The 12,957-nt window shown below is 56.0% G+C and overlaps 1 protein-coding gene across 1 annotated transcript; it reads right to left on the bottom strand.

Annotated features, from left to right (window-relative positions):
• Positions 1–257: 257 nt before the first annotated feature.
• NR2E3 (nuclear receptor subfamily 2 group E member 3) lies at positions 258–11,579 on the bottom strand. The gene is made up of 8 exons (XM_090028834.1): positions 11,522–11,579; positions 7,417–7,567; positions 6,032–6,135; positions 5,175–5,444; positions 3,835–4,016; positions 2,866–3,106; positions 1,475–1,580; positions 258–390 (listed from the first exon to the last, which is right to left on the bottom strand). The coding sequence occupies exons 1-8, from the start codon at positions 11,577–11,579 to the stop codon at positions 258–260; spliced, it is 1,245 nt and encodes a 414-aa protein (XP_089884960.1).
• Between the last annotated feature and the right edge of the window lie 1,378 nt (positions 11,580–12,957).

Below are 12,957 nucleotides of genomic sequence, written 5' to 3'. Positions count from 1 at the left end.
ACCTAGAAGTGGACTGGGGATTACTTCCAGTTAACTGCAGCTTCTGTGAACAGAAGTTCATCCTGGACCATGCCCTGGCATGCATGGAAGAGAGACCGTTCATTTGGCCCACATCCTAGGAGGACAAAACTGGGATCTCCAGACTGCCCTTTGGCTCAGCGCACTGGGCACCAGGAGTTTGCGACTGGAGTGTTTTTCCTGCTGACCATGAAGCCTTCAACCCCCATCTCCAGGGGCCGCAGCCACAAGGGGGCAGGTCAGTTTTTGAACATGTCGCAGAGCAGTTTTTCCATGGGCGTGTTCCCAATGGTTCTGCGGAAGAAGAGGAGCTCAATACGATCTGAAGAAATAAACCTCAGCGAGGGAAGGAGCAGGAGCAATTTGCCAAACCTGGAAGAGAACAGAGAGAGTCCATGTGGATTGACTTAGCTACCATGCATGGGGCAGTGTCCTTGGAAGAAGGTTGTCTACAGGACAGGGCTTTGATTTTTTACTCTACTGTTCAAATGTAGACTCAGGCAATGGGGTATGATGACATGAGAGTGAGTCGGAAAGTGTGCAGAGAACAAGAAAATTTTGCTTCAGTGGCATCTGTAGGTTTTTAACACTGGGGAAACAAAATTTCCCTTTTGCTTTGTGCACCCGGGCCAGCAAAGCATGTGGCTGGAGGCCCATGAAAACACTGATCAGTTTGCCAGGGCACGGACCCACCTCTTTTGGGCAGAACACGATAGCTTGAGCTGGAAAGCAGGAAGCCAGTTTAGCACACTTCAGGAGCATGACACGACCCATCAACATGAACTGGCAGCAAGTTCCTGCAAGGTCTCCTAGCCACATTTTGAAGCACTACTATTACCTGTGCCCCAGGTGTAAATCACTGTAAATACCAGTGGGATGAGGATGCAAATGGCTCACATGTGGAGGTGGGGAGCTACCAGGAGGAAAGAGTTCCCTTCCTCTGAGGGGGAGGGAAAGGAGGAAAGAGAAGGTTGTTCCTCTCTCTTGGGGTTGCAAACTGGAGAAGATGTTAAAGGTCACACAGGGCAGAAAAGAGCAGGCAGAGTGTAGTGTGTGAGATGTAGGTAGGTATAGAGCCAGGATCCCTGGAGCAAGGTGTGGGAGGACCACCACAACCCAGCAGGAGATAAGGTTCACACCCTCTGGGAACAAGCCCAGAACAGATGAATTTACCTGTTCTATAGAGCTCTCTGCTGACCCAGGGAACACACTGTCAGTGAAGTGGACTGGAGGGTGCACGGCCCAAGAACAAGGCTCCAGGCAAATGAAGGAGTACTTTGCAGTGCAGACCAGCTCCTAGGCTGGTTAGAAGGGAGCAATGGATTTGTGAAGGCACTTGTCCTGGGAAGGGGGAAGGTTGTGGGTAGCTGAGGAGGTGATGGGTCGGTGGGTCAGAAGGAAGCAGCTGTTGAGAAGCTAGCAGCAAACTTCACATCTGCAGCACCTGCCCACTTACCTGACCGGTTGGCTGGGATAGTGTGTCCGGTTGTGTTGACCCAACATCACCTGCGACTGATCCTGTAGGTTCTCCACTTGCTCTGGGTCTTTCAGACCTCGTGTCTCTATAGGAAGAGGAAACACGATCAAGGCTATTCATTGGTGCTTGCCTTTACCTTGCAAGCTCCTATCCAATAAGCCAACCAAACAATCCACAAACTTCAAGGAGGTGCGAGTCTTTCTCTGGCAGACAAGGTAATTGGGGTAGATGTGATATCTTTTATTAGACCAACTAAATAGTTGGAAAAGTTGTTATTTGCAAGCTTTTGGGTACAAACGCCCTTCTTCAGGCATACGGAAAGTCTGTCTCTGAGCACTCATCTGGCCTGGAGCAATGATGCCTCTAACAGTTTAGACAGACACTTGGCTGGGATGGTTTAGTCAGGGATGCTCCTGCCATGAGCAGGGGGCTGCACTAGATGACCTTATGAGTTTCCTTTCAGCCTTACTTTCCTAAGATCCTAAGAAGCCCCTCTGCCATGACACAGCCGGCACGGGACTCTTTGCTGTAAGCCTCAGACTGACCTAGCTGGGCAGAGCTCGCTCAGGACCCTCACTCCAGCGATTCCCCTGACTATAAGCACGGAAGGCCAGTACTGCAGCCACATCCCAGTGGGGAGGTCAGTATGGGTGACATGGTTCTCAGATTGCGCGGTCCCCCATACTGTGACGGGACCTCTGTCTCTTCCCTGTTCCCTACTAACTAGAAAAGCTGCTCATCTAATAAATCCAACCACCTCCTCCAGCAGCGGGGGTGTGGGTTGCTGATTGAGTCATTGAGCTGGCTCTGGTCAAGGAGACTGTAGGATTTGTGATGGGTGAAAGCTGTGCACCTGGGTCAGTTTTGGTTTTCTGAAGTACCAGTTTACTGTTTTCAGGCTCTTTCCTTCAAGGGAGGTTGTTCTTTATAAATGGCTTGGAGCTAGGCTGTTCCAAGGCATTTGCTGTGACACTAATGCTGGAAGTACTGTTAATTCATTGAAGTTGGCTTCTAAAAACCTTCTGAAGGGAGCTGGAAAATGCTGAGGATCTGGTTTTTGCTCATGGGGGCCATTGTTTATAAGGCAGCAATTACACCATTGCAGAACAGGATGGGGAGCCTGGGCTGGAAAAAAAAAGCTAGGGTTGAGGGCAATGACAGATCCATATGCCTGGGTTCCTGGGCTAGCAGGGGGTCTGCTGGTCAGGGTTGGAGGGCACTGCCAGAGCTGTGTTCATGGAAAGCCAAGCCAGGAATAGCTGGGGGCCCTGTGAGTCAGGATTGATGGACATTGGCAGAGCTGTGCAAGTGAAGCCTGTCTGCTTTGTAGCTGGCCCTAACCCATGCCCTGTATCCCCAGCAAGGCTCACCTGGCTTAAAGAGCACAATGGCCTTCATGCAAGCGAACTCTGTGGGGTCGACAGTGAGAGATTTGAAGCGGGTGATGGTTTCCTGCAGGATGCGGATGTCCACGCTGGCAGACACAAGCTTCCCGTGGACACTGGGGGAGAGCTCAGGCACGGAGAGCAGGGGGCAGTTCTCCAAGGGCATGGACCACTGGATAGCACAGAGCAGGAACAGCTCGCTCCAGGCTTCCTCCAGCAAAATCACCTGCCAAGGAGTCGGGCGTGGGGGGGGGAGGATGCAAATGAGACACATGAGCACGAAGGGCAAAACTGTCCTTATGTCATAACTGTCATTATGTTCACTTCTCTGCAGATCTCATCAGTGAGACAGACTGTGGGAACCTCTTCCCAAGTGCCAGACCTAGGTGGGCTCCTGGCCAAAGCATGCTTTGGTCTGGGTGCTCAAGGAGCTACCCACTGACTGAGGTTAGAGGGGCAGTGCACAGACCGGAGCAGCTTTCAGCCTCAATGCTGACACGTTTGTCATTCGGTTTCCACTGCAGTGCAATCATTGTTAGCATTAACTGCAAGAGGCCCAGCCTCCACTCAGAGCTGACAGTGGAAGCGGATTTGTTACACAGAGATCATGGGCATTAACAATGCTTTGTGCAGGCAGCATAGGGGAGGTGACCTAAAGGGCTTTGTCTCCAAAACCTCAAGCAACTGCTGTTTGAACTACAGGAGGCTCTGCTGAGGTGCGACCAGGGCTTAGTTGCCAGCCAGGAGATGGCAGGATGACCACGTGCTTGCTCTGGTCTGAGTCTGACAGGTAGGGTCATTGACAGGCCCACGTGCATGCATGCATGCGCACCCTGGTTCCTCCCACATAAGAGCGTAAGAATGGCTGGATGGACTAAAGATCTAGCTAGCCTGCTGCCCTGTCTCCCCCAGTAGCAGTTAACCGTGCCTCAAACCACAGGCAGCCAGACTTACCTGGTCCCTGAAGGGCAGGTTGGAGAAGACTGGGAGGTTTTTTGCCCACTTCACTGCCATGAAGAGGAGCCGTGCAGAGGTCTCGTAGACGCTCTCGGGGCTGGCAGACGGGTACGGGGACACCTGGTATTCACTGGAGGCCCGCTCAGGTTCATTCCCTGTTACATCAATGTTCTCGTCGGCTGTGGGAGCGAGAACGGCTGTGTCACTGGCAGCACGGCGTGGTGCTAGACCTACCCCAGCTGGCTCAGACACAGTGCCAGGCTTGCTGGAAGGCCCAGCACTTATGGGCCAGGATGCAGACAGGCCCACAGCTTAGCACTGGGTTGTAAAGAGAGGGAACTAAAGCTGTCTTTCCTTTCCAATATACTCCAGGTTTTCCTGACACCTGCTTTGCAGTGGCCCCAGCCCATCCCTGCAGCATTGTCCTGCATCCTGAGGACCTGGGAGTCTATGACCAGAGCCCTGGCTATGCTGACTCCCCAGTCCTCTTTGTTGGAGGCACTCAGAGCACAAGAGGACCCAGGGCAGATGAGGAAGCATCTAGGAGCCAGCAAGACCTGTTGTTTAAGTGATGACAATGTGGTTTGTACTATGTGGGACACAGAGGAGATGGGGTACCTGTACAGTGCTGGTGAGACCTGGCTCCAGGCACAGGTAAGCTCTGCTTTGGACCTGTCTTCACTATCCCTTTGTGTAGATGTGACTGAACCTTGTGACCCATGGGCTGGTGGCTGCCTTGTCCTGTGGGCACAAGCCCTGCACTGTGACAGAACAGGGTCACTGTGAGGGGCCCTCAGCCTGCCGGTGCCACCTACCACTAGCAAGATGCTTGGCAATGCCCAAGCCTGGCTCCTGCAGCATTTTCACCTCTGGTCCTTGCAAGGGCTGTTCTGAGAGGTCCCATTCAGGACCCAGTGGTGCTAGGAAGAGCTGTGCAGTCTGACTCCCCTGCCCCAGAGCCTGATAACCACATCATCACACTGACCCCTGGATTTCTGGGGGGCTGCCCTGGGGTGAGACTAAGTCCATAGGGATTGTTCCTTGAGGTTCATCGACAAAGCAGAGCTGTAGGAAAAGCCAAGCCCATTCTTCTGGACCAGGAGCTGAGTGATGAGGGGGAGGCAACTTGGCCAGAAAGCTGAGCCCTACCTTGCCCCATGGAGATGAAAGAGGGACCCAGCATCTGGAGGAGGGAACCCAAGTAACTGTGGCCTTGAAACCTACTGAGCAGCCAAACCCAAGCGCCTTCTAGTCTCTGGGCTTCCACCCCCATCGTGGCACCCACCCCATGCCCTGCCCATGAAGAACCTCTGGCCTCCACCCCCACAGGCACCCACCATCCTCAGGCTCCAGCTTGGCGCAGGTCTCCGCTGTCATCAGGCTGGCCATGAAGCGGTGGTTGCTGGGTGGAGTGGGTGCTCGGGGCCCTGGGGTTCCCACTGCTGCGGCGGAGGAGATGGGGCCCCGGAGGCTCACCACGGCAGGGCAGGGCGGTGGGGGGGCCTCCCGTGTGGTGGCCAGGTGCTCAGGCTTGAGCTCAGAGTCCAGCTCGATGCTGTCGAGTCGGACCTGGGCGGTGCTGCGGGGCTGGCGCTCGTTCTGCACAGCTGCGGAGGCAGGGCGCAGGGTTAGGAGAGGGCTGAGCCATGGGCAGGCAGCAGGAGTCCTGAGGCTGCCCATGCTATGCAGTCCCATCAGCTGCCCCCAGCCCCCCTGCAGCATGGCTGGGGAGCAGGGGTCATCACTAGCCCCCTGCACCCTTGGTCCTTTCGGCCAAGGGTGGAAAACCACTCTACAACCAGCTGCTCGGAGGCCTGACCGCTCTAGTAGCTGCCAGCCATGCTGTGCAGACAGGAAGGCCAAGCCCTAGTCATGCTGAGGGATATGTCTCAGCTCCCTTTGAGGTAGAAGCAGAGCAAGACACCCTGACCCCCAGCCTCCCCCCTGAGTATCAGTGTCCAATCAGCTCTGCTGCCCTGGGCTCTCACTCTTGCCAACATCAGCTGAGCATCCCTTTGGGCTCCTCCTCACCTGCTCACATTATTTCTATAGTGCCTCAGGGCTCTTGTGGCCTCACAGACGACAAGGGGGCCCAGGTGGCTGTCCCGGGGGTCTGTAGTGCTTCCTTGGGAACCACATCTATTGACCTTCCCTGACCCATCTCAACCCTGGCACCCCCCAACCCTGCACTCACCATCCTTGTTCATCCCAGCTTGCAAGCACTTCTTCAGCCTGCAGGCCTGGCACTGGTTCCTGTGAGCCTTGTCCACTGGGCACATCCCTGTCCCAGCCTGGCACCTGAAGGAAAGGAAGGCCACAGGCCCTGTTACACTGGCCCTGCTCACCTAGAGAAGTCTGGGGAAGGAGGTGGGAGGCTGCACCTGCCCTAGGAGTAATTTGGTGCTCAGGCTACAACTCTGTGGCAACATGACATCCACTCCAGGTGGGAGCAGTTTAGCAGGACCTCGGTATGCCCAGGTCCTTGGAGCAGGAGGGCTGATGAAATGAGCTGGCTGTCCTTTCAGAAATCACAACCTGTGGAAATGGGGCTGCTGAGGGCCAGAATTTGAGGTCAATGTGACCAGGGTCTTGGAGCCGGAGAAGAGAGACCCAGCTGGGCACAACCAGCACTGCCCTGGATGCTCCCCAGTGCCACGACCTGCACACTTGGGTCAGCATCTTCTCCACAGGCCTTTCAGCCCCCTCTCACCCACTGGGCTCTGCAGGGCTGGCATGGCAGCAGCTTCATCGGTCTTTTGCTGGGTCCTGCTCATCATACCCAGCCCTGACCCATTCTTGTGTGCTCTGGGGTCTGCCCAGACACCAGTGCTCATGACACCCCTAAGAGGCAGCCAAGAAATAGGGTATGGGTGAGAGGCAGCAGAGGAGCTGATGGTCCCCAAGCCCAGTGCTCTGCCAGGAGGAGATGATTCTGACATCCCGCGTGAGTCCTGGCTCAAGGATGCTTGGTCCGGCTTACGGCGCTAGCTCAGAAGCTAAAGCCATATGGCTTGTTCCCACCCAGCTGCGCTTTCTTCCCCAGCACAGAGCCAGCCCTCGTCTCTCCCTCCTTGGAGCCTCTGTCTCCAGCGCTGGGATGCAGCTCCCATACAGCGATGGCACCGGGCACACCACAGTGCCAGAGGACGGCCATTGGGTTCCCAGTGTGTGAAGCACCACAAAGGGGACCTCATGGGAGAGGACCCAGGTAGGGGCCAGTGGGTGGGGGAACCTAGGTCCAAGAATGTCAGTCTGTCTGCATTCACCAGCATTGAGCCAGGAAACACTTACAGGGGCTGTTTCCAGATGGTCCCTCAGTGCCAGCTTCTGGGGAATTACTGAGGGATGCTGTCATACCCCCACCACTCACAGAGCCAAGGGCTCTCTGCATGTAGTCCCTGCACCAGGGCTCAAACAGACTAGCTTTACCCTTGTCTCCTCTTACAGATGCTCCCCACCTCCTCCCGCACAAGAACACCTGCCAGGCACATTTCCCCATGCCAGGAGACAGAGGGCAGAACAAAGTGGGTACAGTCCCACCACCACCCGGCATCTGCGGAGGTGCCACCCTCTGCTTACCTGTAGATGAGCTTCCTCCTGACGCTCCTCTTGAAGAAGCCACTGCAGCCATTGCAGGCGTAGATGCCATAGTGCTTCCCGCTGCTGGTGTCCCCACACACCTTGCACATGAGCACAGGGCTCAGGGCCTTACCGGGGGTCGGGCTGAGCCCTGAGAGGATGAGAGGGAAATTGGCACTGGGGGCTTGCAAGCATCTGCCTCCTGCACAGGAACACAGCAGGCATGGCCCAGCTAGCCTGGGAGGTGCCAGCTCAGCACGGGCACAGTGTGCAGCCTTGGGCTGGCAAGAGCTGGAGTTGGGAGAAGCACATCTGGTGGGCTCAGAGAAGACAGCTCAGAGGCTGGACACATGGGCACATTGTGTAGAGCTTCTTCCTCCATTACACAAGGTGGAAGCACCTGGCCCCCTCGCCCTGTGTTCAGGCCCTACAGCCCTGCCTCAGGGGCCCAGGGTGTCAAGGGTCCCAAGGCTCTCAGAGATGGGCTGTGGGAGTAGTCAGAGGCCAAGAGAGACATCCCCATCCCCCCCACTGGCGAGGGAGACTGGGGCAGCCCAGCATGAGACAACGCAGAGGGATGGGAACAGGTGGCTGGGCTGGTGCAGGCAGCTGGGCCCTGCTGGTCGCCACATCTCCTGTCCCAGGAACAAGGGGCTGAGAGTGGACAGCAGCAAGTTGGTGGCTGCTAAAAGGGAATCTCCTGTATGCAGCACCCACTGGTTGGAGATTCATCTCCATGAGGGATTATGGTGGCATGAGAGGCCGTCACAGAGCCTCACACACTGATGTGGCTGATACCAACATCCCCAATGTAGTGGTACCTGCTTATGGGACACAAATCCTTCTGCCTCTGATGGGGGCTGGGAGGCAGCTGTGCTGGGTGGTGGTACCACTGTGCTGGGTGCAGGACAGCCACAAGGCAAATGGCTCCTGCCCCCAAGATCTGTGAGGCCAGCACAGTGCCAGGCAGGGCTCCTTGGGCAGGATTTGTGGCACTGGAGAAATACAGCCTGATGGGCAGGGGCTGGATCTCCACTGGAGTCTCATGGCTTAAGACTCTCCTCAATATTTCCCCTCGGGCCTGGAGCTCCTAGTGTTTCCCTAGGGTCAGCAAAGGAAGAGGATACAATAGCTGCTGGAAACCAGTTTCTATATTAGTGTCCTGGCAGTCCTGAACTCTCTGAAGGACCTAACTGTGGTGACCAAAGCTTCCCAGTGGATGCTGTGCTGTCACCCTCCCCCTGTAGCTAAGGTACAAAGCCCCAAAGAAACATGCTCCAGGCACCCCTGGCCTGTAATCCTCCCAATGGCCCTAGGAGGTGCTGTCCCCTTTCCAGGGACACAGGATTGATCCCACATCCTTAAAGGTTTCATAGATTTCTTAGATTTCATAGATATTAGGGCTGGAAGGGACCTCGTGGGATCATCTGGTCCAGCCCCCTGCCCAAGGGCAGGAAGTCAGCTGAGGTCAGAGGACCCCGGAGAGATAATCAGCCAAATGCATCTTGCATGTGCCCAGAGTAGGTGCTTGCAGGGATTGTGATTTCCAGCTCCTATTGGCACCAATTGGTGTGGAAGGGTTGTGTCAGAGCATCTAGGAGCGATAAGACATGTAGCTACTTCAAAGCACAGAGAAGTATCTGTGGACCTCCCTGACCACTGCCCACCCACCCCAAGGAGATCTACCCTCCTTCCAGGAGCCACCTGGGTTGGAGCGCTCGCTCCCTCTCCTGTCACTGCCCACAGGTCTCCTGCCTTACCAGGAAGACATCTGCTTGGAGCTAGATGGCTGTGAGGGCCACAGAGACCAATGCATCTCTCCCAGCCACCTCCCCGGTGCTGATAGCCCCTTCTCCACTGAGTGTCCTCGCCCACTGCCCAACACTGCTGGCTAGCATGGCAGGTGCTGATGAATGTGACCCATGTGTGGGGGGCAGCAGGAAGGCCTGTAGAGCTGCCTGTGGCTGTTTGTGCCCCTGTGGACAGTTCTCTCACCAGATGGTCCCAAGGCCACGAACCTCTGGCTCGCAGCCCTGGGCTCAAGCAGCAGGCTGCCACAGCGGCAACAATGTGCAGCCAAACTAAGCAGCACCTGCCTCCTCCCCCACCTTTGCCCTGACTCCACAGAGGCTCAAGGACAGGTTGGGCCTTCGCCCTAAGCCACAGACCCCCCTTGGGCTTGTGTTGGGATCCCAAGGCTTGGGGGCTTCAGTAGCCATGAGCATGTGGATGTGCAGCCTTGAGCTCTGCCTGCTCCGGCGCTGCGACTCCCATAGCAGTGGCCAACGTGGAGTCAGGAGCCCAGGCCCTTTGCCAGACCCACTGATGATTCCTCTCCAGCCTGGGCAAACTCCTGGAGGCAGGAGGTTGCCAACCCACTACAACCTAGGAGAGGAGCCCAGAAGTAGAGAGGTGAAAGGCTGCACCCAGGCTGGTTTCTGCTGATGGGTGAATGGGGGAGCGGTGCTTCAGGGACCTGCTCCCCACAGGGTGGCAGGAAGCCAGAAGCCATGCCCCTTGGCACCCCAGTGCATCTCAGTCCCATCCAGTAGCACAGCAGGGAGCCAAGGCATCCAGGTCCCTGGCGGCAGAGGGAAAGCTGGCTGCCATGTAGGATAGCTTTTCTGCCCACCCCTTGCCACATACTACCCAGCTGCTGCCACAGAAAAGTAGGATCCAGCCCAACAGCTACAGGCAAGGGAGACAGAGCCTCTTCAGCCCCTGACACTGCCAGGACTGCTGAGTGGGAGGTGGTAGGCAGGGGTGGCACAGCTCCTTCAGGGCTAAAAGCCCCATTTGGCCCCCAGGAGTGGCTTCTACTGCCACCTCAGGGGCAACCAAAGGCCTGGTGCTCTCAGGGGCAACCAAAGGCCTGGTGCTTTGCTTCTTCCATGTGCTGCGGCCAGGACCGGAGCTCCCCAGCATGTGAAATGCCCGACACTGGGCCAGAAAGATGCCGTTTTAGCCAGCTTGGCCACTGCGCTGGGGGAATTGGGGCCTTCAAGTCCCATAATGTTTTGCTCTGGGAACCAGCCCTTTCTGTACTACTGCCTCTTTCCAGTGTAGGGTGAATGGCTGAGGGAGGTGTGTGGGGCAGAGGAGTCTGCAGCTCCAGTCCTAGCTCTGTTCTGACTTGCCAGGGAGCCTGGACTTGGCAGCTGCAGCCTCCCTGGGGTCTTGGCTACCCCATGCCATAAACAGGGACATTGGTCCTTATCCTCTTTTGCAAAGCGATTGGAAACTGCTCCCCTTTGATACATTGCAAACCCCCAGCAAGGGGGAAAATCCCTTTTCCCCTAGGGGCAACAGGGACCTGCAGCCTGTGGGTCTAATTAGCCCAAAGGCTTTGTCTCCATGCAGAACTCCCCAGCCCTCCTGGATGGCCCAGGTCTCTTCGTGCTTTCTCAGAGCTCATTTCTGTTTCTCCCACCTGCAGGAGTAGGAGAAGCAACCTGTCTGACAGTGCTGCTAACTGTGGTGATGTTCCCTCAGGGCTCACAAGACGCCGTGTTGTCTCAAAGCCCATCTCCTGGAGACAGGTGATTCTACGAGTTTGTCCTAGTTTTTAAAGTGACAGATTCACAAATCAGGAAACCTGACGGCTCAAGATCCAAAAAAACCAATAAAAAGAGACCAGGATTTATGTATTCGCTTTCTAAGCCAATCTCGTGAGTTCAGGGACCTGATTCAGGCTTTGCCTGGGTTTGGCAGCTCTGCTCAGGAGTATTGCTCCTTTGGCCTTCCCAGCTGGTGTGGCCTTTTGTGTCCTCTGGACCGTGGTAGCCCCTGTCTGTATATCTCATTGCTCTGGACAGAGGAAGGGCACATCTCTGCCCCCAGCACTGCTTCACCTGTGTCCAGCATCGCTGACCCTGCCCATCCTAACTCATGAAATTGCAGGGTTCAGCTGGTGGCCAACTTGTGGAAGAGCTGAGGAAGTCTGTCTTCAGATGGTCCCCCAACTTGCCTGTTTTAAGTGGCCCAAACCCTCTAGTCACTGGGCATCCCCACCCAACTCAGACACCTGTCCACATCTGCCCTCAGAGTTGCTTCTAGTTCCCACAGCAACCCCAAGCATAAAGCCACCTGGATGCACGGCTCTTACCTGACTGGCTGTCCTCCAGCCCAGCACTCACAACGGACTCTGAGGGCGAGCTGGACATGCTGTAGGTCCCGGTGGCCACTGTGCAAGTTCTCTGTCCCAGGGGGCTGAAGTGCCAACTCCTTAGCTTTACTGCTCGGATCCTCCCCAGGCTGCAAGGGGTGACCTGTTGCTCCGCTCAATCCATCAGCAGCCTCCCTGGAAGGATGTGAGATCCTGGGAGGAGGTGAGGTCCTGGCTACCCTGCAGCCTAATCAAGGCAGAGCAGGACCTCAAGCTGCCAGATGCTCTCCATGGTGGGCTGCGGTCCGGGGAGCTGGGCTTGGAGCCCCTCCGGTGCGGCCGGCTGGTTGCGTGTGCATGTATGTGCGCGCGTCTTGCTCTCTTCAAGGCTCCTACTAAAGCAGAGCCGGGAAGATTAGTTCTTAACGCTGTGTAAGCAGATGCCTATTTGTCATCCTCTTAATCTTTAGTGTCTCTGCAAAGGTGGATCAATCAGCCACACTATGAAGAATTAAAAAGGTGCTGAGACCCGGCTGCACAGAGCCCTGCCCGGAGCCAGCTCCCTGTAACCCTAGACCCAGCGACACCAAACCCGCCTGCCGTACTCTGCCCACAGACACTCAACAAAACAAGCCCCCTGCCCTGGCCCTCTCTCCCCCCCTCCATGCTCTTTTCTGTTCCTCGTGTAGGATGATTATAGCTTATTTGTTCAGCCTTCACTCTGGATGGCAGCGGTGAACCTTGGCTCCATTCTCCCCCTGTACATCTGATCTGTCTCACCCCCTGCCCCCTTGCTAGCAGGCCTGGGGAGCGATTAACGTTGTTTTGCCTCCTGAAGCATTTTCAGAAAGGGGGAGGCAATGAGCCATCCATTATCCCAGGGCAGCAGCTAATCATAACTCAATATTTCATGAGGTGCTTTTTCCCAGGCAGGTAAATGCACCTGATTCTCAGAGCTGGCTATGAGAGTTATTGCTGCATTATAGATGAGGGGAAAGGGAGGAGCCCAGGGCAGGTAATTACAAGGGCTGTAAGAGAAGGGGCTTCCAGTTACACGGTGATCTCCAGGCAGGGCTGAGGACCACTGGGAAAGTTCACAGCATGCCGAGGGAGTTCATGGAGAACTCCCTGCGATGGAGGCTGGGCCAGGCCTTGGCTCCCTTGAACCGCAGCAGCATGCAGCATGGCCTGGGAGCTTCATGGGGAGGAAAGTATTAATGGAGGAGCCCAAACTACCTCATCTTGCCCTGACTCCAAGGATCTGAGACCGGGCCTGGTGACTGCCAGGTGAGGGCTCAGACTCAGCCCTGTAAGGCGGAGACTGGGGAGGTAGACTGAGCTGGGGCCTGCTCTCAGCTGGAGATGTCTCTTCAGTGGAGACTCCATGTGCTTGAGTTTGTCAGTCCAAGGAGCCCACGTCTGCGAAGTACCAGGAG

This window comes from Crocodylus siamensis, chromosome 15 (genome assembly GCF_052110815.1).
Source record: "Crocodylus siamensis isolate JL-2025a chromosome 15, ASM5211081v1, whole genome shotgun sequence".
In the NCBI taxonomy this organism is placed as follows: domain Eukaryota; kingdom Metazoa; phylum Chordata; order Crocodylia; family Crocodylidae; genus Crocodylus; species Crocodylus siamensis.
This window is presented reverse-complemented; position numbering and strand designations above follow the sequence as displayed.